Genomic DNA, 23,241 nt, shown 5'->3' on the forward strand with positions numbered 1-23,241 from the left:
ATCAAATATTGTTCACAAAATTGTCTAGATCGATGTTAGTGATCACTTCTCATTTGCCAAAATAATCCATCCTCCTCACAGGTGCAACATATCAAGATGCTGATTAGACAGAGTGATTATTGCACAGGTGCGCCTTAGGCTGGCCACAATATATGGCCACTCTAAAATGTGCAGTTTTATCACACAGCACAATGCCACAGATGTCATATGCTTTGAGGGAGCGTGCAGTTGGCTGCTGACTGCAGGAATGGCCACCAGAGCTGTTGCCTGTGAACTGAATGTTCATTTCTCTACAATAGCCGCCTACAAAGGCGTTTCAGAGAATTTGGCAGTATATAAAACCGGCCTCACAACCGCAGACCCCGTGTTACCACATCAGCTCAGGCCCTCCTCCACGAGAATCGGTGCAAAACCAAAGAATTTCTGCACAAACTGTCAGAAACGTGTCAGGAAAGCTCCTCTGCTGCTCGTCCTCCTCATCGTGGTCTCCACCTGACTGCAGGTCATCGTCGTAATCGACTTTAGTGGGCAAATTCTATAGCGTCTGGCACGTTGGAGAGGTCTTCTCTGAACGAATGAATCCCAGATTTTCAATGTACAGGGCAAATGGTGGTCACACCAGATACTGACTGGTTTTCTGACCCTTCCAGTACTGTAACATTTTAGAGTGGCCTTTTTTTGTGGCTAGCCTAAGGCGCACCTGTGCAATAATTATGTTGTCTACTCAGCATCTTGATATGCCACACCTGTGAGGTGGATGGATTATTTTGGCAAAGGAGAAGTGATCACTAATACAGATTGAGAGAAATTTGTGATCAATATTTGAGAGAAAAAGGCTTATTGTATGATTAGAAAAAGTCTTAGATCATTGCGTTCAGTTTATGAAAAATGGGAGCAAAAACAAAGGTGTTGCGTTTATATTTTTGTTCAAGATAGATAGATAATAGAGAGATACATAGATAGATAGAGGGATAGATAGATAGAGGCATAGATAGAGGGATAGATAGATAGAGGGATAGATAGATAGAGGCATAGATAGAGGGATAGATAGAGGGATAGATAGATAATAGAGAGATACATAGATAGATAGAGGGATAGATAGTTGGATAGATAGATAGATAGAGGGATAGATAGAGGGATAAATAGATAGATAGAGGCATAGATAGAGGGATAGATAGAGGGATAGATAGATAATAGAGAGATACATAGATAGATAGAGGGATAGATAGATAGATAGAGGGATAGATAGAGGGATAGATAGATAGATAGATAGATAGATAGATAGATAGAGGCATAGATAGATAGATAGATAGAGGGATAGATAGATAATAGAGAGATACATAGATAGCGGGATAGATAGAGGGATAGATAGATAATAGAGAGATACATAGATAGATAGATAGAGGGATAGATAGATAGAGGGGCGGACATATCATTGGTGCAGCCTGTGCAGCTGCACAGGGGCCCAAGAGGACAGGGGCCCATTTCTACCTATAAAATCAGTAGAATTGTGCATTTTCATGAGCTCTTGGGTTGCAAACGGCCCATATATGATGGATGAATGGATGGATGGATGGATGGATGGAGGATGCAATGAACTGAATGGATTGAATGAAATGGATGGATGGAATGAAATGGATGGATGGATGGATGGATGATATGATATGAAATGGAAAGGAATGGAATGAATGGATGGAGTGAAATGAAGGGATGGAATGGATGAATGGAATGAAATGAATGGATAGAATTCAAAGAAATGGAATGGATGGATGGAATGAAATGAAATTGGATGGATGGATGTAAAGAAATGGAATGGATGGATGGATGAATGGAATGAAATGAATGGATGGAATGAAATGGAAAGGGATGGGAGTGGAATGGATGGAATGAAATTAATGGATCGAATTAAATGTAATGAAATGAATGCATGGAATAAAATGGAATGGATGGATGGATGAAATGGGATGGATGGATGGATGGAATTAAATGAATGAATGAAATGAATGAATCACGGAATCACAGTGGGAAGAATATCTCTTTGCAAATTACAATCACAAAGGTTTGGTCTCCAGTAGGATTTCTTGATTAATGGGAACCATATTATCCGAATGTTGGCATATTTAGAGGAACAGTTTTCTGTAATACTGATATATCTCAATAACTTGATGTTACAAAGATGGCGTCATTACTTGTGATGATCCATTGTACTCACAATCTCACATTTTCCCACTCTTTTTCCCTTTGCTGGACTGCAGTTGGGCTCAATCACCAAAATATAACTCAGCAACACATGGCGGACGGTCACACATGTCATTGGACAGACATAGGGTGGGGGATGGTAAATTACTGCACCTGTTCCTGATCACATCTGACCCCACTTGGTGATGTGATTGGATATTTGGGAGCACTTTCGTGTTGCATAGTATCCAGCTTTTACCAGATGCTGACCTCTTTATGTTCAATCCTGGTCCCTTTGTACAAGAATATAACTACTATAATACTGCCCCCTATGTACAAGAATATAACTACTATAATACTGCCCCCTATGTACAAGAATATAACTACTATAATACTGCTCCTATGTACAAGAATATATCTACTATAATACTGCTTCTATGTACAAGAATATAACTACTATAATACTGCCCCCTATGTACAAGAATATAACTACTATAATACTGCCCCTATGTACAAGAATATAACTACTATAATACTGCCCCTATGTACAAGAATATAACTACTATAATACTGCCCCTATGTACAAGAATATAACTACTATAATACTGCCCCTATGTACAAGAATATAACTACTATAATACTGCCTCCTATGTACAAGAATATAACTACTATAATACTGCCCCTATGTACAAGAATATAACTACTATAATACTGCCCCTATGTACAAGAATATAACTACTATAATACTGCCCCTATGTACAAGAATATAACTACTATAATACTGCCCCCTATGTACAAGAATATAACTACTATAATACTGCCCCTATGTACAAGAATATAACTACTATAATACTGCCCCCTATGTACAAGAATATAACTACTATAATACTGTCCCTTTGTACAAGAATATAACTATTATAATACTGCCCCTATATACAAGAATATAACTACTATAATACTGCCCCCTATGTACAAGAATATAACTACTATAATACTGTCCCTTTGTACAAGAATATAACTACTATAATACTGCCCCTATGTACAAGAATATAACTACTAAAATACTGCCCCTATGTACAAGAATATAACTACTATAATACTACCCCCTATGTACAAGAATATAACTACTATAATACTGCCCCTATGTACAAGAATATAACTACTATAATACTACCCCCTATGTACAAGAATATAACTACTATAATACTGTCCCTTTGTAGAAGAATATAACGACTATAATACTGCCCTTATGTACAAGAATATAACTACTATAATATTGCCCCTATGTACAGTAATATAACTACTATAATATTGCCCCTATGTACAGTAATATAACTACTATAATACTGCCCCCTATGTACAAGAATATAACTACTATAATACTGCCCCTATGTACAAGAATATAACTATTATAATACTGCCCCCATGTACAATAACATATTCAATACACTCATGAAAAGTTTTACAACTTTTTAACTTTTTTTTCCCCCTGGATGTTAATTGCACAGAAATGCAGAATTTGCTACTCCAGATTTTTGTCTCACCTTTACCTGGTAAATATGCGCTGCTGCCCCTCAGCCGCAGAACTTGTGTATTTTGTATTCGTACCTTTCCTGTGAAAATTGCAAATTCACTTAGCAATGAAAGAGATTATTTTGCAGACAGCGCGGCACGAGTTCTGGAGGCAGCTCTGAAGTCACACGGCTGAAACACAGAACACAACTCAGTATCAGTATGGGGGCTGTCACTAATGCGGGCTTTACACGGTACGATCTTTCGTGCGATTTCAAGATCGATGGTACCCGCCCCCATCGTTTGTGCGTCACGGGCAAATCGCTGCCCGTGTCGCACAAAGTCGTTAAACCCCCGTCACACGTAGGGGTACTTTGCCGATGCTAGCGATGTGCGGCGCGATAGCACCCGCCCCCGTCACACATGCGATATTGTGTGATAGCTGCCGTAGCGAACATTATCGCCCTGGTCGGCGACGTCGCTGTGACCACCGAACAATCCCTCCTTCAAGGGGGAGGTGAGTTCAGCGTCACCGCGACGTCATCGCAACGTCACTAAGCGGCCGACCAATAGAAGCGGAGGGGCAGAGATGAGCGGGATGTAACATCCCGCCCACCTCCTTCCTTTCGCATTGGCGGTGGACGCAGGTAAGGAGATATTTGTCGGTCCTGCGGCTTCACACACAGCGATGTGCGGCGCCGCAGGAGCGACAAACAACATTGAATCAGCAACAGGAGCGACATTATGAAAATGAACGACGTGACACAGATCAACGATTTTTGACTGTGTTGCGCTCGTTCATCGTCGCTCCTAGGATTTACACATTGCGATGTAGCTACTGGCGCCGAATGTGCGTCACAACAACCGTGACCTCGACAATATCGCAGTAGCGATGTCGCAACATGCAAAGTACCCCGTACTTACCTGCTGAGCGACCTCGCTGTGGGCGGCGAATATCCTCTTCCTGAAGGGGGAGGGATGTTCAGCGTCACAGCGACGTCACATGGCAGCCGGCCAATAGAAGTGGAGGGGCGGTGATGAGCGGGATGTAAACATCCCACCCACCTCCTTCCTTCCGCATTGCCGGTGGGTGCCACGGGATGCAGGTAAGGTGTGTTCATCGTTCCCGTGGTGTCACACGGAGCGACGTGTGCTGCCACGGGAACGAAGAACAACCTGCACCAGGAAAAATAAACGATTTTTTAAAATTAAACGACGAGTACACGACTCACGATTTGTGAGCGATACTGCGTCGCTCGGAGGTGTCACACGAGACCACGTCGTGGACGATGCCGGATGTGCATCACGAAAACCGTGACCCCGACGATGCATCGCACGACAGATCGTCTCATGTGACGCCCTCATAAGGTCAGCTCCAGATTTTAGGTGTACTGGCCCTTTAAGACTGACCATCGTTAGCTTGGACCTATACCATAGTGGTCACTGGATATTATGTAGGTCTGATAAACCTTTGCTGTGTTTGATGGAAGTTTACTCCTATATACAGCAATGGCTGATTCTTCCATCTCAAACATTACTAATCCAAGTCGCCCCACTTAGGGAGACCTCTAACCCCTGTTAATAGCGTGTAATTGAAATCCATGTTTTTGGGAGAGGTTGTGATAATGCATTAACAGCTGCAATGAAAGCTTCCCCTGATCTAATCCTCCGGAGGGGGGAGGCTGGTCATTAGGGATCCAGGACACAGAATTACATCTCACACCTATCTTCCTGGATAACACCGCAATATGGCATCACAGTAATGTAATAATAAGCAAACACATGTAAATTTAAAGCTGTAATTGAGGTGACTTAGGACGGCAGGAGACAGCGGCTGATATTGTGGGGGGCACTGATGAGCCTGATATTCCCAATGGGTAGTTGAGGCAGAATGAGGAACCTGAAGTTATGAGCTGGAGGTGATGAATGAAAGGAGAAGATGAGCTGTAATATGGGGAAATGCTTTAATTATATTTCCTCAGTGGTCAAAGACTGTTGATTTGTTGTCAGTGACAGTCGTGTCCTGGAGAGTATATAGCCCCTTCTACCATTGTTTAACCCTTTATGTTCAAGCCTACTCCCTTTGTACAAGAATATAACTACTATAATACTGCCCCCTATGTACAAGAATATAACTAATATAATACTGCTCCCTATGTACAAGAATATAACTATTATAATACTGCTCCCTATGTACAAGAATATAACTACTATAATACTGCTCCCTATGTACAAGAATATAACTAATATAATACTGCTCCCTATGTACAAGAATATAACTACTATAATACTGCCTCCTATGTACAAGAATATAACTACTATAATACTGCCACCTATGTACAAGAATATAACTACTATAATACTGCTCCTATGTACAAGAATATAACTACTATAATACTGCCACCTATGTACAAGAATATAACTACTATAATACTGCTCCTATGTACAAGAATATAACTACTATAATACTGCCCCTATGTACAAGAATGTAACTGCTATAATACTGCCCCTATGTACAAGAATGTAACTGCTATAATACAGCTCCTATGTACAAGAATATAACTACTATAATACTGCCTCTATGTACAATAATATAACTATTATAATACAGCTCATATGTACAAAAATATAACTACTATAATACTGCCCCTATGTACAAAAATATAACTTCTATAATACAGCTCCTATGTACAAGAATATAACTACTATAATACTGCCCCTATGTACAAAAATATAACTTCTATAATACAGCTCCTATGTACAAGAATATAACTACTATAATACAGCTCCTATGTACAAGAATAGAACTACTATTATACTGCCCCTATGTACAAGAATGTAACTGCTATAATACAGCTCCTATGTACAAGAATATAACTACTATAATACAGCTCCTATGTACAAGAATAGAACTACTATAATACTGCCTCTATGTACAATAATATAACTATTATAATACAGCTCCTATGTACAAGAATAGAACTACTATAATACTGCCTCTATGTACAAGAATATAACTACTATAATACTGCTCCTATGTACAAGAATATAACTACTATAATACTGCCCCTATGTACAAGAATATAACTACTATAATACTGCCTCTATGTACAAGAATATAACTACCTATAATAGTGCCTCTATGTACAAGAATATAACTACTATAATACTGCCCCTATGTACAAGAATGTAACTGCTATAATACTGCCCCTATGTACAAGAATGTAACTGCTATAATACAGCTCCTATGTACAAGAATATAACTACTATAATACTGCCTCTATGTACAATAATATAACTATAATACAGCTCATATGTACAAAAATATAACTACTATAATACTGCCCCTATGTACAAAAATATAACTTCTATAATACAGCTCCTATGTACAAGAATATAACTACTATAATACTGCCCCTATGTACAAAAATATAACTTCTATAATACAGCTCCTATGTACAAGAATAGAACTACTATTATACTGCCCCTATGTACAAGAATGTAACTGCTATAATACAGCTCCTATGTACAAGAATATAACTACTATAATACAGCTCCTATGTACAAAAATATAACTTCTATAATACAGCCCCTATGTACAAGAATATAACTTCTATAATACTGCTCCTATGTACAAGAATATATCTACTATAATACTGCCCCTATGTACAAGAATATAACTACTATAATACTGCCCCTATATACAGTACAGACCAAAAGTTTGGAGACACCTTCTCATCTCTAGAACTGTTAAGAGGAGACTTTGTGCAGCAGCCTTCATGGTAAAATAGCTGCTAGGAAACCACTGCTAAGGACAGGCAACAAGCAGAAGAGACTTGTTTGGGCTAAAGAACACAAGGAATGGACATTAGACCAGTGGAAATCTGTGCTTTGGTCGGATGAGTCCAAATTTGAGATCTTTGGATCCAACGACCGTGTCTTTGTAGAAAAGGTGAACGGATGGACTCTACATGGCTGGTTCCCACCGTGAAGCATGGAGGAGTAGGTGTGACAGTGTGGGGGGGCTTTGCTGGTGACACTGTTGAGGATTTATTCAAAATTGAAGGCATACAGAACCAGCATGGCTACCACAGCATCTTGCAGCGGCGTGCTATTCCATCCGGTTTGCGTTTAGTTGGACCATCATTTATTTTTCAACAGGAAAATGACCCCAAAGACACCGGGCTATTTGACTAAGGCTAAGTTCACATTTCCGTTGTTTTGTATCAGTCGCTTGACGCATGTGACTGATGCGCTGTACAACGCTGTACAATGGATGACAAAGAACAGAATTCTTTGTCGGATTCCGTTGTGTGTGGGGGGCGGAGTTCGGGGGGGGGGGGAGCCGAGCGGGGGCCGCAACACTGAGGACGTCAGTGCCGCAGGGACTGCAGGACAGGTGTGTGTGTGTGTGTGTGTGTGTGTGTCTGTGTGTGTGTATACACATGCTGAATGCGGGAGGGGGCGGAGCCGAGCGGGGGGCGGGGCCAGGCACTGAGGATGTCAGTGGCAGTGCTGCGGTCTGCATGGCTGGGGACAGGTGAGTGTATGAGTGAGTGTGTGTGTGTGTGTGTGTGTGTGTGTACATGCGGAGTGCGGGAGGGTGCGGAGCCGAGCAGGGGGCGGGGCCAGACGAGGGTGTCAGTGGCAGTGCTTGTCTGCATGGCTGGGGACAGGTTTGTGTGTGTGTGTACATACATGTGCGGAGTGCGGGAGGGGGCGGGGCCGAGTGGGGAAGTGTCGGCCTCCCTGCACACGTAACCAGCCTAAATATCGGGTAACAGCAAAGCACCCGATGTTTACCTTAGTTACCCGATATTTACCTTGGTTACGGGCCTACACCGCTTAGCGCTGGCTCCTTGCACCGTAACCAGGGTAAATATCGGGTAACCAACCAAAGCTGGTGACGTGTGCAGGGAGCCAGAGAGCATGCGCAGCGAAATCCGACGGATCGCGCTGCTCAAAAAACGTTACATGCTGCGTTCCTCCCGCCCGGCGGTCAGTTGTTCCACGACTGATCAGTCGGGCGGAGGGTGCAACGCAGCATCATCAGTCACAATCCGCTGCTCATACAAGTCTATGGGAGCAACGGAATCCGCTAAACGGATTCCGTTGTTTACAAGAGCAGCGGATTGTGACTGATACATTTTAGCGGAAATGTGAACTTAGCCTAAGAAGGAGAGTGATGGGGTGCTACGCCAGATGACCTGGCCTCCACAGTCACCAGACCTGAACCCAATCGAGATGGTTTGGGGTGAGCTGGACCCCAGAGTGAAGGCAAAAGGGCCAACAAGTGCTAAGCATCTCTGGGAACTCCTACAAGACTGTTGGAAAACCATTTTCGGTGACTACCTCTTGAAGCTCATCAAGAGAATGCCAAGAGTGTGCAAAGCAGTAATTAAAGCAAAAGGTGGCTATTTTGAAGAACCTAGAATATAAGACATATTTTCAGTTGTTTCACACTTTTTTGTTAAGGATTTCATTCCACATGTGTTAATTCATAGTTTTGATGCCTTCAATGTGAATCTACAATTTTTAGAGTCATGAAAATAAAGAAAACTCTTTGAATGAGAAGGTGTGTCCAAACTTTTGGTCTGTACTGTATATGAATATAACTACTATAATACTGCCCCTATGTATAAGAATGTAACTGCTATAATACAGCTCATATGTACAAGAATAGAATATAACTACTATAATACTGCCCCTATGTACAAAAATATAACTACTATAATACTGCCCCTATGTACAAGAATATAACTACTATAATACTGCCTCTTATGTACAGTAAAATAATTAGAGTACTATAATGCTGCCCCTATGTACAGGAATATAACTACTATAATACTGCCCCTATGTACAAAAATATAACTACTATAATATAGCTCCTATGTACAAGAATATAACTACTATAATACTGCCCTCTATGTATAAGAATATATCTACTATAATACAGCTCCTATGTATAAGAATATAACTACTATAATACTGTCCCTATGTACAAGAATATATCTACTATAATACTGTCCCTATGTACAAGAATATATCTACTATAATACTGCCTCTATGTATAAGAATATAACTACTATAATACTGCCCCTATGTACAAGAATATAACTACTATAATACTGTCCCTATTTACAAGGATATAAATACTATAATACTGCCCCTATGTATAAGAATATAACTACTATAATACTGCCCTCTATGTATAAGAATATATCTACTATAATACAGCTCCTATGTATAAGAATATAACTACTATAATACTGTCCCTATGTGCAAGAATATATCTACTATAATACTGCCCCTATGTATAAGAATATAACTACTATAATACTGTCGCTATGTACAAGAATATAACTACTATAATACTGCCCCTATGTATAAGAATATAACTACTATAATACTGTCCCTATGTACAAGAATATAACTACTATAATACTGCCCCCTATGTACAAGAATATAACTACTATAATACTGCCCCCTATGTACAAGAATATAACTACTATAATGCTGTCCCTATTTACAAGGATATAACTACTATAATACTGTCACTATGTACAAGAATATAACTACTATAATACTGCCCCCTATGTACAAGAATATAACTACTATAATACTGTCCCTATGTACAAGAATATAACTACTATAATACTGCCCCCTATGTACAAGAATATAACTACTATAATGCTGTCCCTATTTACAAGGATATAAATACTATAATGCTGTCCCTATTTACAAGGATATAAATACTATAATACTGCCACATAAGTACTACCAAGTATCACTATTAGTAGTTATAAACATGTCATTTTTCACACCTGGATAATAGTGAATGCATGATACACAAGATTGAGCATTGAGATCTCACTGGTTTGTACTTTGGCAGATTAACCTCGATGTCGGTATGAATATTGTCAGCAGACAGTCTATACAGATCGCTCGGGGGCAGCCCATCCACCACATCATGCAGTTTGACCCTGTGAATCCCACCTACCTCTATGTGATGACTTCTCACCAGGTAACCTGTCAATCATGGCTTACTTGTCTAGTTGCATTGGTTTATTCTCAGGTTATACCTCAGTGCATTATATCTTCCTTGTGTAGATGACTCGGGTGAAAGTTGCCGACTGCGAGAAGTTCCTCACCTGTGCGGAGTGTCTACAAGCTGCAGACCCTTACTGTGGATGGTGCACCATGGAGGCCAGGTCAGGCTCTCAGATTCAGCCACAACATGCATCATTCCGGAGATGTTCATGGACGGTTCTTTCTAATTTTAGGACCATCATTCAGATATTTTTTTTACTATCAAGGGGCGGTCATCGTAAATCATTTCCAACAATGGGAATTATTTCATAACTGGTCCTACAGTAGCAATTGCAATAGTTGCAACATTGTATCACTGGTCATGAAGCCAATCTACTGCTCCAAAGCCCCCAATTTGGGGCCACTAATTTCCTCATTTGCTTGCACCGATCTGATACGATTGTTGAGAACTTAATTTGCCGGTTGTCATAAAAGGCCGTCACCAGGTAGCGGCATAGAATCGAGTCACGCAGTGCAGACAATAGAACATAGAATCTGCTCATTACCGGACCGGACGTAAATCACCAGCGACGTCCCAGGTTCACGCTGATGCTTCCATCTGATTAATTAGGCAGCGGATTAATATATGCCGCTACCTGCGACGGGGGCTATAGATATTGTCAGCGAGTTGTGAAGGTCACCGGAAGCGAAAGTGTCCGATACGCAGATAATTACTCATCACTATTCCGGCTCAGATTGTATCAGTCTCATTAAATTCTCTTCAGCTCGCTTCTATTAACCCCGGAAATTTTCCATTGTCTCTGCTGATTCTACCTCTCCGGAGGGGGATATAAGGGATGTCAGTGTATGCGGTGCTCACAGGGGATCCTAATATCTATATGTATATATATATATATATACAGGTGCTCCATGCAGCAGGAATGTCTGCATTCTGAAGACTCCGTGTTCTGGACCGGCCCAAGCACAAATGGCACAGACCGGTGCCCGGCACTACAAGTCATCCCTAAGGAGATTGATGTATCCTCCGATACCCAGGTAATAATAATATCCTGCTACAGAACAGTAATGGGACACTACACACAGGGGTACAGAATACTACAGAAAAGGCAGAACAAGACCATCAACTCTGCCTCCATAACAGTGCCAGACACAGTGTCTCTAATCAGTGTCAGTCCTTCCTGTCTCAGTGCCTCCATAATAGCTCCAGCCACAGTACCTCCATAACGGTGCCAATCTTAGTCATTCTAGTATCAATGCCTCCATAAAACCTTCGGCCACAGTACCTCCATAACAGTGGCAGCAATGGTGCGCCCACTACACTGCCAACCATAGTGTCTTTGCAATAGTGCCAGACACAGTGCCTCCATAACAGTGCCGGCCTTAGTCCTTCCTGTCTCAGTGCCTCCATAAAAGCTCCAGTCATAGTACCTCCATAACAGTGCTACCTATAGTGCGCCCACTACACTGCCAGCCATAGTGTCTTTGCAATAGTACCAGACACAGTGTCTCCATAACAGTGCTGACCTTAGTCCTTCCTGTCTCAGTACCTCCATAAAAGCTCCAGTCACAGTACCTCCATAACAGTGCTATCCATAGTGTGCCCACAACACTGCCAGCCATAGTGTCTCTGTAATAGTGCCAGCCTCAGTGCCTCCAAAACAGTACCAGACATAATGCCTCCCTAACAGTGGCAATCTTAGTCCTTCCAGTATCGATGCCTCCGTAAAACCTTCGACCACAGTACCTCCATAACAGTGCCAGCTATGGTGCGCTCACTATACTGCCAGCCATAGTGTCTCTGTAATAGTGCCAGCCCCAGTGCCTCCAAAACAATACCAGACATAATGCCTCCCTAACAGTGCCAATATTAGTGCTTCCAGTCTCGGTGCCTCCATAAAACCTTCGACCACAGTACCTCCATAACAGTGCCAGCCATGGTGCGCCCACAACACTGCCAGCCATAGTGTCTCTTTAACAGTGCCAGCTACAGTGCCTGCACAATAGTACCAGCCATAATGCCTCCATAACAGTGCTGACCTTTGTCCTTCCAGTCTTAGTGCCTCGATAAAATCTCCAGCCGCAGTATCTACATAACAGTGCCAGTCAAATTGCGCCCACAACACTGTCAGCCAAAGTGTCTCTGAAACAGTGGCAGCTACATTGCCTGCACAACAGTACCAGCCATAATGCCTCCATAATAGTGCCGGACATAGTCTTTCCAGTCTTAGTGCAGCCATAAAAGCTCCAGCCACAGTGCCTCCATAAAAGCTCCAGATACAGTGTCTCCATAACAGTGCCAGCCATATTGCTCTCACAATACTGGCAGCCATAGTGTCTCACTAATAGTGCCAACCACAGTGCCTCCATAAGAGTACTAGCCAAAATGCCTCGATGACAGTGCCGGCCTTAGTCCTTTCAGTCTCAATGCCTTCACAATAGTGCCAGCCCCAGTGCCTCTATAACAGTACCAGCCATAATACCTCCATAACAATGTCAAACAAAGTACCTTTAAAACAGCAGCACTTCGTATTCCTATAAAAATGCATGCAACACGGGCCCCATGAGCATCAGTCATCATATTACCACAGTAGCGCCAGTTCTGCTATAAAGGTGCTCAAGCTGCCCACCGTGTCACCATTATAGTACCAACCCCAGTGTTTCTATATCAGTGCCACCCTTCATACCAATGTAACCAAGCCGGGGAAGGAGCCCATGTGCCAGCCACATGCTTCTTAATAATGTAATAGCGAGAAAACTCCATTCATCTAATAATCAGGTGTAATTATGAGCAACCCAATATCTCACATTCACATGAACTTAGTTTTGACTCTGTTAATTAGATAGAGATCGCAAAACCCCAGCGATCAAAGACCTTCACTGACATAAGGGTGAAAGTAAATGTCCATGTTTCCCAGCCCATGTACGGCCCACAATGCGTGGGTTTCCTGACCCGAAATAACAACCTGATATATGCCCCCCTGAGGCTATTGGGCCAGGAGACCTGGACCTGAGGTCGGTCCAAGCATTGTGGGCCGTAAATGAAGAACCCATCAAACAGCTCCCTATATCTCAGCTTCCTATACCCCTGTGATTGTGATATGGAGGAACATGGAGGAACATGGGTCATGGAGTGACATGGAGGAACATGGGACATGGAGTGACATAGAGGAACATGGGACATGGAGGGACATGGAGGAACATGGGACATGGAGGGACATGGAGGAACATGGGACATGGAGGAACATGGAGGAGCATGGAGGGACATGGAGGAATATGGGACATGAAGGAACATAGAGGAGCATGGAGGGACATGGAGGAACATGGAGGGACATGAAGGAACATGGAGGGACATGGGAGAACATGGGACATAGAGGAAAATGGATGGACATGGAGGAACATGGATGGACATGGAGGGACATGGGGGGACATGGAGGAACATGGGACATGGAGGAGCATGGAGGAACATGGAGGAACATGGAAGAACATGGAAGGACATGGAGGAACATGGAGGGACATGAAGGAACATGGAGGTACATGGAGGAACATGGGACATGGAGGAAAATGGAGGAGCATGGAGGGACATGGAGGAACATGGAGGAACATGGGACATGGAGGGACATGGAGGAACATGGGACATGGAGGAAAATGGAGGAGCATGGAGGGACATGGAGTGACATGGAGGAACATGGGACATGGAGGGACATGGAGGAACATGGAAGGACATGGAGGAACATGGAGTGACATGAAGGGACATGGAGGAACATGGGACATGGAGGAACATGGATGGACATGGAGGGACATGGAGGGACATGGCGGGACATGAAGGAACATGGGGGAACATGGGACATGGAGGAAAATGGAGGAGCATGGAGGAACATGGGACATGGAGGGACATGGAGGAACATGGGATATGGAGGAGCATGGAGGTACATGGGACATGGAGGGACATGAAGGAACATGGAGGAACATGGAGGGACATGGAGGAACAAGGGACATGGAGGAAAATGGGGGGACATGGAGGAACATGGATGGACATGAAGGAACATGGAGGGACATGGGGAACATGAGGGGACATGAGGGGACATGGAGGGACATGGAGGAACATGGAGGAACATGGGACATGGAGGAGCATGGAGGAACATGGAGGAACATGGAGTCTGTAACTGTTCTCTCTTTTCCCATAGACAATCCTCTTGCAGATCACAGGGAATCTCCCCAGCCTGGCGCTAATGAACACGTCCTGTGACTATGGGAATGGTGCGCTCATGCTGGCGGCCACCTATGATGCCGGAAATTCCCAACACTGGGCCTATTGCTCCTTCCTTCCTAAAAATCAGATCCCAGCATTCCCTGCAAACCAAGGTACAACATTGTCCAACAAAACTTCATCTGTGAGCAGAAAACGTTTAGAGGTTTTTAGTTTCGGAGTGTTTGCAAATATTTATGTTTCTATTCACTGACAGCAAGCAGAGGCCTTGAATAAAACATACATGTAATGTTCAGAACTATACAGTTACTAGGTTTTTGTTACGTAAGACCAGAAATGCCGCTTAATTGCAAATTACCATGAAACTGGTGGTTGAATAGTACCGGGGAGCAGCAGATTACCGTGTAATTACCCTGTGATTTAGCCTTTTGTCTGAGTATGCCTGTACCTTTAAGGCATATCTGTCTGTCAAGTCTATGTGACCCCGATGCTCCCGTCTTTCCTCCAGATCACGTGACTATCACAATGGCGGTCACTGTAGATGGGATCCACATTGCTCAGCAGAACATTGTGGTCTATGATTGTGAGAGGACCCAGAGGATCCACCTGAGAACATCGTAAGATCCCACGTTTTATGTGATCCATTGTGGAAGCTCCGTTATAGGTTTCCTCATTTAGTGCCATTGATATTGCAGGTGCACGAGCTGCGTGACGTCTCCATGGCCGTGCACGTGGTGCGAGAAGCAGCACAAGTGCATGTACAACGCGTCACAGTGCGACTTCGCTGTCAAGGTAAGAAAAAAGAATGATCCATTGTGCTCGATGTAATGATTGTTACGCACATTAAACATAAGATAATTGAGTCATTTTCAGTTGCAGCTTCAGGTCCGATAACTTTATTATTGCAAACTCTCTTAAAGGGACCCTGTCACCAGATTTGTCCCTTGTGAGCTGCAGCCACCACAAGTGAGCCCTTACAGTGCCTACAAGTAGTATTCAACCCCCTGCAGACTTAGCAGGGTTTGATAAGATGCAAATAAGTTAGAGCCTGCAAACTTCAAACAAGAGCAGGATTTATTAACAGATGCATAAATCTTACAAACCAACAAGTTATGTTGCTCAGTTAAATTTTAATAAATTTTCAACATAAAAGTGTGGGTCAATTATTATTCAACCCCTAGGTTTAATATTTTGTGGAATAACCCTTGTTTGCAATTACAGCTAATAATCGTCTTTTATAAGACCTGATCAGGCCGGCACAGGTCTCTGGAGTTATCTTGGCCCACTCCTCCATGCAGATCTTCTCCAAGTTATCTAGGTTCTTTGGGTGTCTCATGTGGACTTTAATCTTGAGCTCCTTCCACAAGTTTTCAATTGGGTTAAGGTCAGGAGACTGACTAGGCCACTGCAACACCTTGATTTTTTCCCTCTTGAACCAGGCCTTGGTTTTCTTGGCTGTGTGCTTTGGGTCGTTGTCTTGTTGGAAGATGAAATGACGACCCATCTTAAGATCCTTGATGGAGGAGCGGAGGTTCTTGGCCAAAATCTCCAGGTAGGCCGTGCTATCCATCTTCCCATGGATGCGGACCAAATGGCCAGGCCCCTTGGCTGAGAAACAGCCCCACAGCATGATGCTGCCACCACCATGCTTGACTGTAGGGATGGTATTCTTGGGGTCGTATGCAGTGCCATCCAGTCTCCAAACGTCACGTGTGTGGCTGGCACCAAAGATCTCGATCTTGGTCTCATCAGACCAGAGAACCTTGAACCAGTCTGTCTCAGAGTCCTCCAAGTGATCATGAGCAAACTGTAGACGAGCCTTGACATGACGCTTTGAAAGTAAAGGTACCTTACGGGCTCATCTGGAACGGAGACCATTGCGGTGGAGTACGTTACTTATGGTATTGACTGAAACCAATGTCCCCACTGCCATGAGATCTTCCCGGAGCTCCTTCCTTGTTGTCCTTGGGTTAGCCTTGACTCTTCGGACAAACCTGGCCTCGGCACGGGTGGAAACTTTCAAAGGCTGTCCAGGCCGTGGAAGGCTAACAGTAGTTCCATAAGCCTTCCACTTCCGGATGATGCTCCCAACAGTGGAGACAGGTAGGCCCAACTCCTTGGAAAGGGTTTTGTACCCCTTGCCAGCCTTGTGACCCTCCACGATCTTGTCTCTGATGGCCTTAGAATGCTCCTTTGTCTTTCCCATGTTGACCAAGTATGAGTGCTGTTCACAAGTTTGGGGAGGGTCTTCATTAGTCAGAAAAGGCTGGAAAAAGAGATAATTAATCCAAACATGTGAAGCTCATTGTTCTTTGTGCCTGAAATACTTCTTAATACTTTAGGGGAACCAAACAGAATTCTGGTGGATTGAGGGGTTGAATAATAAATGACACTCTGAATAAACATTTCACAATTTAAAAAAAAAAATAAAAACAGAAATAACATTCTTTTTTGCTGTAGTGCATTTCACACTTCCAGGCTGATCTACAGTCCAAATGTCACAATGCCAAGTTAATTCCGAATGTGTAAACCTGCTAAATCTGCAGGGGGTTGAATACTACTTGTAGGCACTGTATATACGGTATTCTAGAATACTGTATACAGTGTGTCCACCCATATCCTGTCCACTGCCATTAATTTGAGAACAGAGGCAGCTATAGGCACAGAAGTGGTGCCTAGGTATAGTAAAATAGCCATGCGCTACGCGATGAAAGCACCTATAGCGCCACCTGGTGGAAAACAATGGAGTTAGCATTTTTATCTCGAAAACAGAACGAGATAGAGAAAAAAAAGTGGATTCGAAAGTTGTAGGACATCATCAATTCAATACGAATCCACACCTTCCATACAGAAATGCTATGATTAGAACGTGTAAAACTCACAAGGCTGCGGACGTCAAGCGATACCTCATGGAGACCTTCCTACAAGTCATTGGGTATGGTGGCTGTGTGGAGTGGCCTCCACGCTCACCTGACCTGACCCCATTGGACTTCTTTCTGTGAGGTCACATCAAACAGCAGGTGTATGCGACCCCTCCACCAACATTGCAGGACCTACGACGACGTATCACAGATGCTTGTGCAAACGTGTCACCTACCATATTGCACAGCGTGCAGCAAGATACAGTATGCTGTGCAGAGTCCAGATGTGCATTGCAGCTGATGGTGGCCACTTTGAGCATCAAAGTTAAACGAGCGCCATATGCGTGATCAGCATTCAATGTTTTGGGGGGGTCATGGGTTTCATATCATAGCATTTCTGTATGCAAGGTGTCGATTCGTATTGAATTGATGATGCCCTACAATTTTTTTATTCACTTTTTTTCTCTATCTCGTTCTGTTTTCGAGATAAAAATGCCAACTCCACCAGGTGGCGCTATAGATGGTTTCATTACGTAACGCATGGCTACTTTACTATACCTAGACACCACTTCTATGCCTATAGCTGCCGCTGTTCTCAAGTTAATGGCAATGGACAGGATATGGGTGCACACACTGTATTATGCTTTCTACTCCAGTCACATCTAGAGCTGCATACAAAAAACTGTTGGTCTCCTCTAAGGTTAAGTTCACATGTCCAGTAATCATCTGTTAGAATGGATCCAGCAGCAATTCATTGTCAAAAAAGTTCTGCAAACACATTTCTGTCCAGCTTGAAAAAAATGACACCTAGATACCACTACTATGCCTATAGCTGCCGCCATTCTCAAGTTAATGGTGGTGGACAGGATATGGGTGGACACACTGTATAAGAGCCCAGGCCGATCTGTAGATCATAAAAGACACCTTTATTATACTCACTTAGAAGAGCAGTCGGGTCTGATGGGCATTGCTGCTCTTAGGGGTACTTTGCACGCTGCAACATCGCTACTGCGATATCATCGGGGTCAAATCGAAAGTGACGCACATCCAGCGCCAGTAACGACATTGCAACGTGTAAAGGCTAGATGCACCGATAAACGATCGCAAAAGCGTCGTAAATCGGCGATCTGTGTAGCGTCGGACATTTTCATAATGTCGCACCAATAGGAGATACGATGTTGTTCCTCGTTCCTGCGGCAGCACACATCGCTGTGTATGAAGACGCAGGAGTGAGGAACATATCCTTACCTGCCTCCACCGGCTATGCGGAAGAAACGAGGTGGGCGGGATGTTTACGTCCCGCTCATCTTCGCCCCTCCGCTTCTATTGGCCGCCTACCGTGTGACGTCGCTCTGACGCCGCACGACCCGCCCCCTTAGGAAGGAGGCGGGTCGCCAGCCAGAGCGACGTCGCAGGGCAGGTAAGTGCGCGTGAAGCTGCTGTAGCGATAATGTTCGCTACGGCAGCTATCACAAGATATCGCATGTGGGACGGGGGCGGGTACTATCGCGCTCGGCATCGCAAGCATCGGCTAGCGATGTTGCAGCGTGCAAAGTACCCTTGAGTCTAGGGCCTCCATCGTATGCGTTCACCGTCCTCCTTCTTCTGAGGCCCGTATGGACGATGCGTCTACGTCATCCTCATAGCCTGGCATTGCTGTCCTGTGCAGGCGCACTTTGATCTGCCCTGCTGAGGGCAGATCAAAGTATTGTAGTGCGCATGCGCAGGCAGTGTTCGACCTTTCCTCGCGCCTGCGCATAACAGTACTTTCATCTGCCCCCAGCAAGGCAGATCACATTGTGCCTGCGCCGGAGCGCAATGCCAGCCTGTGTGAATGATGTCATCCACACAGGGCTCAGAAGGAGGAGGACTGCAATCGCAGTAAGGCCCCTTTCACACGTCAGTGATTCTGGGACGTTTGTGCTTTTTTTTAAACGTACCAGAATCACTGACATACGCAGAACCATTATAATGAATGGGTCTGCTCACACGTCAGTGATTTTTCACTGCATGTGTCTCCGTGCAGTGTACCCGCGTGTGCGTGATTGCCGCACGGAGACATGTCCATTTTTTTCTGGCATCACTGATGTCCCACGGACCACGCAGTGGTGTGGTCCGTGAAACACGTGCCAGAAAAAAACGTGCTTTTAAAATAAAAAACATTTTAACTCACCCGGCGTCCAGCGATGTCCTCTGCAGCCCGTGCAGCTTGCTGCTTCAGAGCCGGCTCATTATTGTCGCGCATATTCATGATGCGCGACACAGCCGACCCGGAAGCAGCTGCTGCAGGGGTCACCGCCGGCCGGATGCTGCACCGCTGGAGCGATCAGCACCATGGAGAGCGGGAGCGGGCGCAGGGGAGTTGATTACTAAGTGCAATCACGGGCCATGGAGAACGGAGCCCGGATTGCACTTAGACAACCCACGTGTGCCGTAATTCCCGGCACACGCAGGGACATGTGCGTGTTTTACACGCCAGTGAAAAACGTCAGTGTTTTTCACTGACGTGTGAAATGGGCCTAAAGAGAAGGCGCCGGACCCACAAGCAGCGACACCCATCAGACCACACCGCCCCCTAGGTGTGTATAATAAAGGTGTTTTTCATATTATACAGAGCAGTCTGGACTTTTATATACAGTATTCTAAAATGCTGTATATAAGGGCTTACTGGTGGTGGCCACAGCTCATAAGAGAAAAACCTGCTGACAGGTTCCGTTTTAATTTTTAAAACATGCATAAAAAAGATTTATACTCTTTAATATTTATACTGTATAAAAGTTATAGCTTGCATTATACATACATTATATTATTTATCCTGTACTGTTGCTTAGTTACTTCATGTTTTATGCTCCAGAGCTGCACTCACTATTCTGCTGGCGTGCGTACATACATTACATTACTTATCCTGTACTTATCCTGTACTGATCCTGAGTTACATCCTGTATTATACTCCAGAGCTGCACTCACTATTCTGCTGGTGCAGTCACTGTGTACATACATTACTGATCCTGAGTTATTATATCCTGTATTATGCTCCAGAGCTGCACTCACTATTCTGCTGGTACAGTCACTGTGTCCATACATTACATTATTTATCCTGTACTGATCCTGAGTTACATCCTATATTATACTCCAGAGCTGCACTCACTATTCTGCTGGTGCAGTCACTGTGTACATACATTATATTACTTATCTCGTACTGATCCTATTGTTATATCCTGTATTATACTCCAGAGCTGCACTCAGTATTCTGCTGGTGCTGTCACTGTGTAAATACATTACATTACTTATCCTGTACTCATCCTGAGTTATATCCTGTATTATACTCCAGAGCTGTGCTCACTATTCTGCTGGTACAGTCACTGTGTACATACATTACTTATCCTGTACTGATCCTGAGTTACATCCTGTATTATACTCTAGAGCTGCACTTGTACATACATTACATTACTTATCTCGTACTGATCCTCAGTTATATCCTGCATTATACTCTAGAGCTGCACTCACTATTCTGCTGGTACAGTCACTGTGTACATACATTACATTACTTATCCAGTACTGATCCTCAGTTACATCCTGTATTATACTCCAGAGCTGCACTCACTATTCTGCTGGTACATTCACTGTGTACATACATTACATTACTTATCCTGTACTGATCCTGAGTTATATCCTGCATTATACTCCAGAGCTGCACTCACTATTCTGCTGGTACAGTCACTGTGTACATACATTACATTACTTATCCTGTACTGATCCTGAGTTGCATCCTGTATTATACTCCAGAGCTGCACTCACTATTCTGCTGGTGCAGTCACTGTGTACATACATTACATTAATTATGCAGTACTGATCCTGAGTTATATCCTGCATTATACTCCAGAGCTGAACTCACTATTCTGCTGGTGCAGTTATAATTGCCTCTTGTAATTAATGCCATGCTGCTCCTGCCATGTCACTGCTGTAGGCGTCTAATCCTCGGCCTCTGTCACAGCAGCTGCCATTTAGGACTCAGCAAAACAAAAAGATTAGTTGCTCATTAGCTCCTGCCCTGAGTGTTACTAAGGTGTCCGCACAAAAGGACATAAACTAATGAGTCTTCTACCTGAACTTGGAGGCCTGGGCCATAATCCCATTAAGCAGGGCCCTGTTACTGGGGCTGAAATTGAATCTCTTTCCACCGAGCGACCTCATCCCTTAATTAGAAAAGATGGTCTGAAAACTCATTATCTCGTTACCAGCAGCATTAGCCCTGGTGACTGGAGATGTTTTTGTTTTTTCGTCCAGTTGACGTGAGAATTTGCAGGAAGCGTCGCACTCAGTCACTGATCTATCACAGCCCGGCACATCTGAGACGTGTTTAGCTTCCTCCATGGCCGGACAGAAAAACCCTGCACTTCATTTGTACTTGTTTTTGTGTTTCTCGCACAGAATGAAGTATTCGGGGTTACGGCCGTAATAATTATTTGTATACACAAGAGGGACGCGTGCATTCACAGTTTACTCGAAATGAGCAGAATTTCCTGTAGAACGTTCTGGAGGCAATTTATGGAGTTGTCGCTTGCTAACCGGAGTATTCAGTGTTGCAGACGGGCAATGCCTCTTAGGAAAAATAATTTGCAAAAGAGATTCTCCAAAAATAAAACTTCCGAGCAAATGGTAATAAAATATGATTTTGCACGGTTAAAGGTGACTGTCACGCTAGGTACGGGGAAGTACCAAGAGCACGGCGAAAGGAAAGGGACACCCTGTGTCTAGGGAAGAGGGAGATGGTGACCCCTGACCAAACCTATTGCTGGTCCCTCACCACCCTATATAGGTTCCTCACCTATGCGCCGAGTCGGATACCTGACCCTAGGTATCCCTAGTGCTAGACCCTAAATAGGGAACAGATGGGATGAGCTCTTCGTCAACCCCACTAAACAACTATAGGAAGACACAAGGAGGACACACAGGGGGAAAAGCATGAACTACTTATCTACAGATGAAGTTCAGCAGAGTTTTCAGTAACAAAACCACACAGGAGTACAAGCCACCTGCTTGCAACCAGGGCTTGAAGGAAATGGAAAATATCACCAGCATCAGTCCAAGGAAGGAAGCGGTATTTAAACACCAAGAGAATACTGATTATCAGCAGCTGGGTGGAAGGCGAGCTCCTACTGGGTCCAAAAGGGAGAGAGATTAATCCAGCAGGAAAGCTATCAATACCAAGAAGAAGAAGTTCAGCAGAGCTTTCAGCAACAAAACCACAGAGGAGTACAAGCCACCTGCTTGCAACAAGGCTTGAAGGAATTGAAACATATCACCAGCAGCAGTCCAAAGAAGGAAAGGGTATTTAAACACCAAGGGAATGCTGATGATCAACAGTTGGGTGGAAGGCGAGCTCCTGCTGGGTCCAAAAGGGAGAGAGATGAATCCAACAGGAAAGTTACC

The 23,241-nt window shown here is 43.8% G+C and overlaps 1 protein-coding gene across 2 annotated transcripts in view; it reads left to right on the forward strand.

Moving 5' to 3' along the window:
• Window positions 1-23,241, forward strand: part of PLXND1 (plexin D1) — a 174,001-nt gene that overhangs the window by 90,889 nt on the left and 59,871 nt on the right. For both annotated transcript variants that reach the window (XM_075321571.1, XM_075321572.1), the window contains exons 3-8: window positions 10,583-10,714; window positions 10,801-10,901; window positions 11,643-11,775; window positions 14,925-15,102; window positions 15,456-15,564; window positions 15,643-15,739. In XM_075321571.1, coding sequence (XP_075177686.1) covers window positions 10,583-10,714; window positions 10,801-10,901; window positions 11,643-11,775; window positions 14,925-15,102; window positions 15,456-15,564; window positions 15,643-15,739 — 750 coding nt within the window. The remainder of the gene's footprint in view (window positions 1-10,582; window positions 10,715-10,800; window positions 10,902-11,642; window positions 11,776-14,924; window positions 15,103-15,455; window positions 15,565-15,642; window positions 15,740-23,241) is intronic.

The sequence above is a fragment of the Anomaloglossus baeobatrachus genome, chromosome 8 (assembly GCF_048569485.1).
Source record: "Anomaloglossus baeobatrachus isolate aAnoBae1 chromosome 8, aAnoBae1.hap1, whole genome shotgun sequence".
Lineage (NCBI taxonomy): Eukaryota > Metazoa > Chordata > Amphibia > Anura > Aromobatidae > Anomaloglossus > Anomaloglossus baeobatrachus.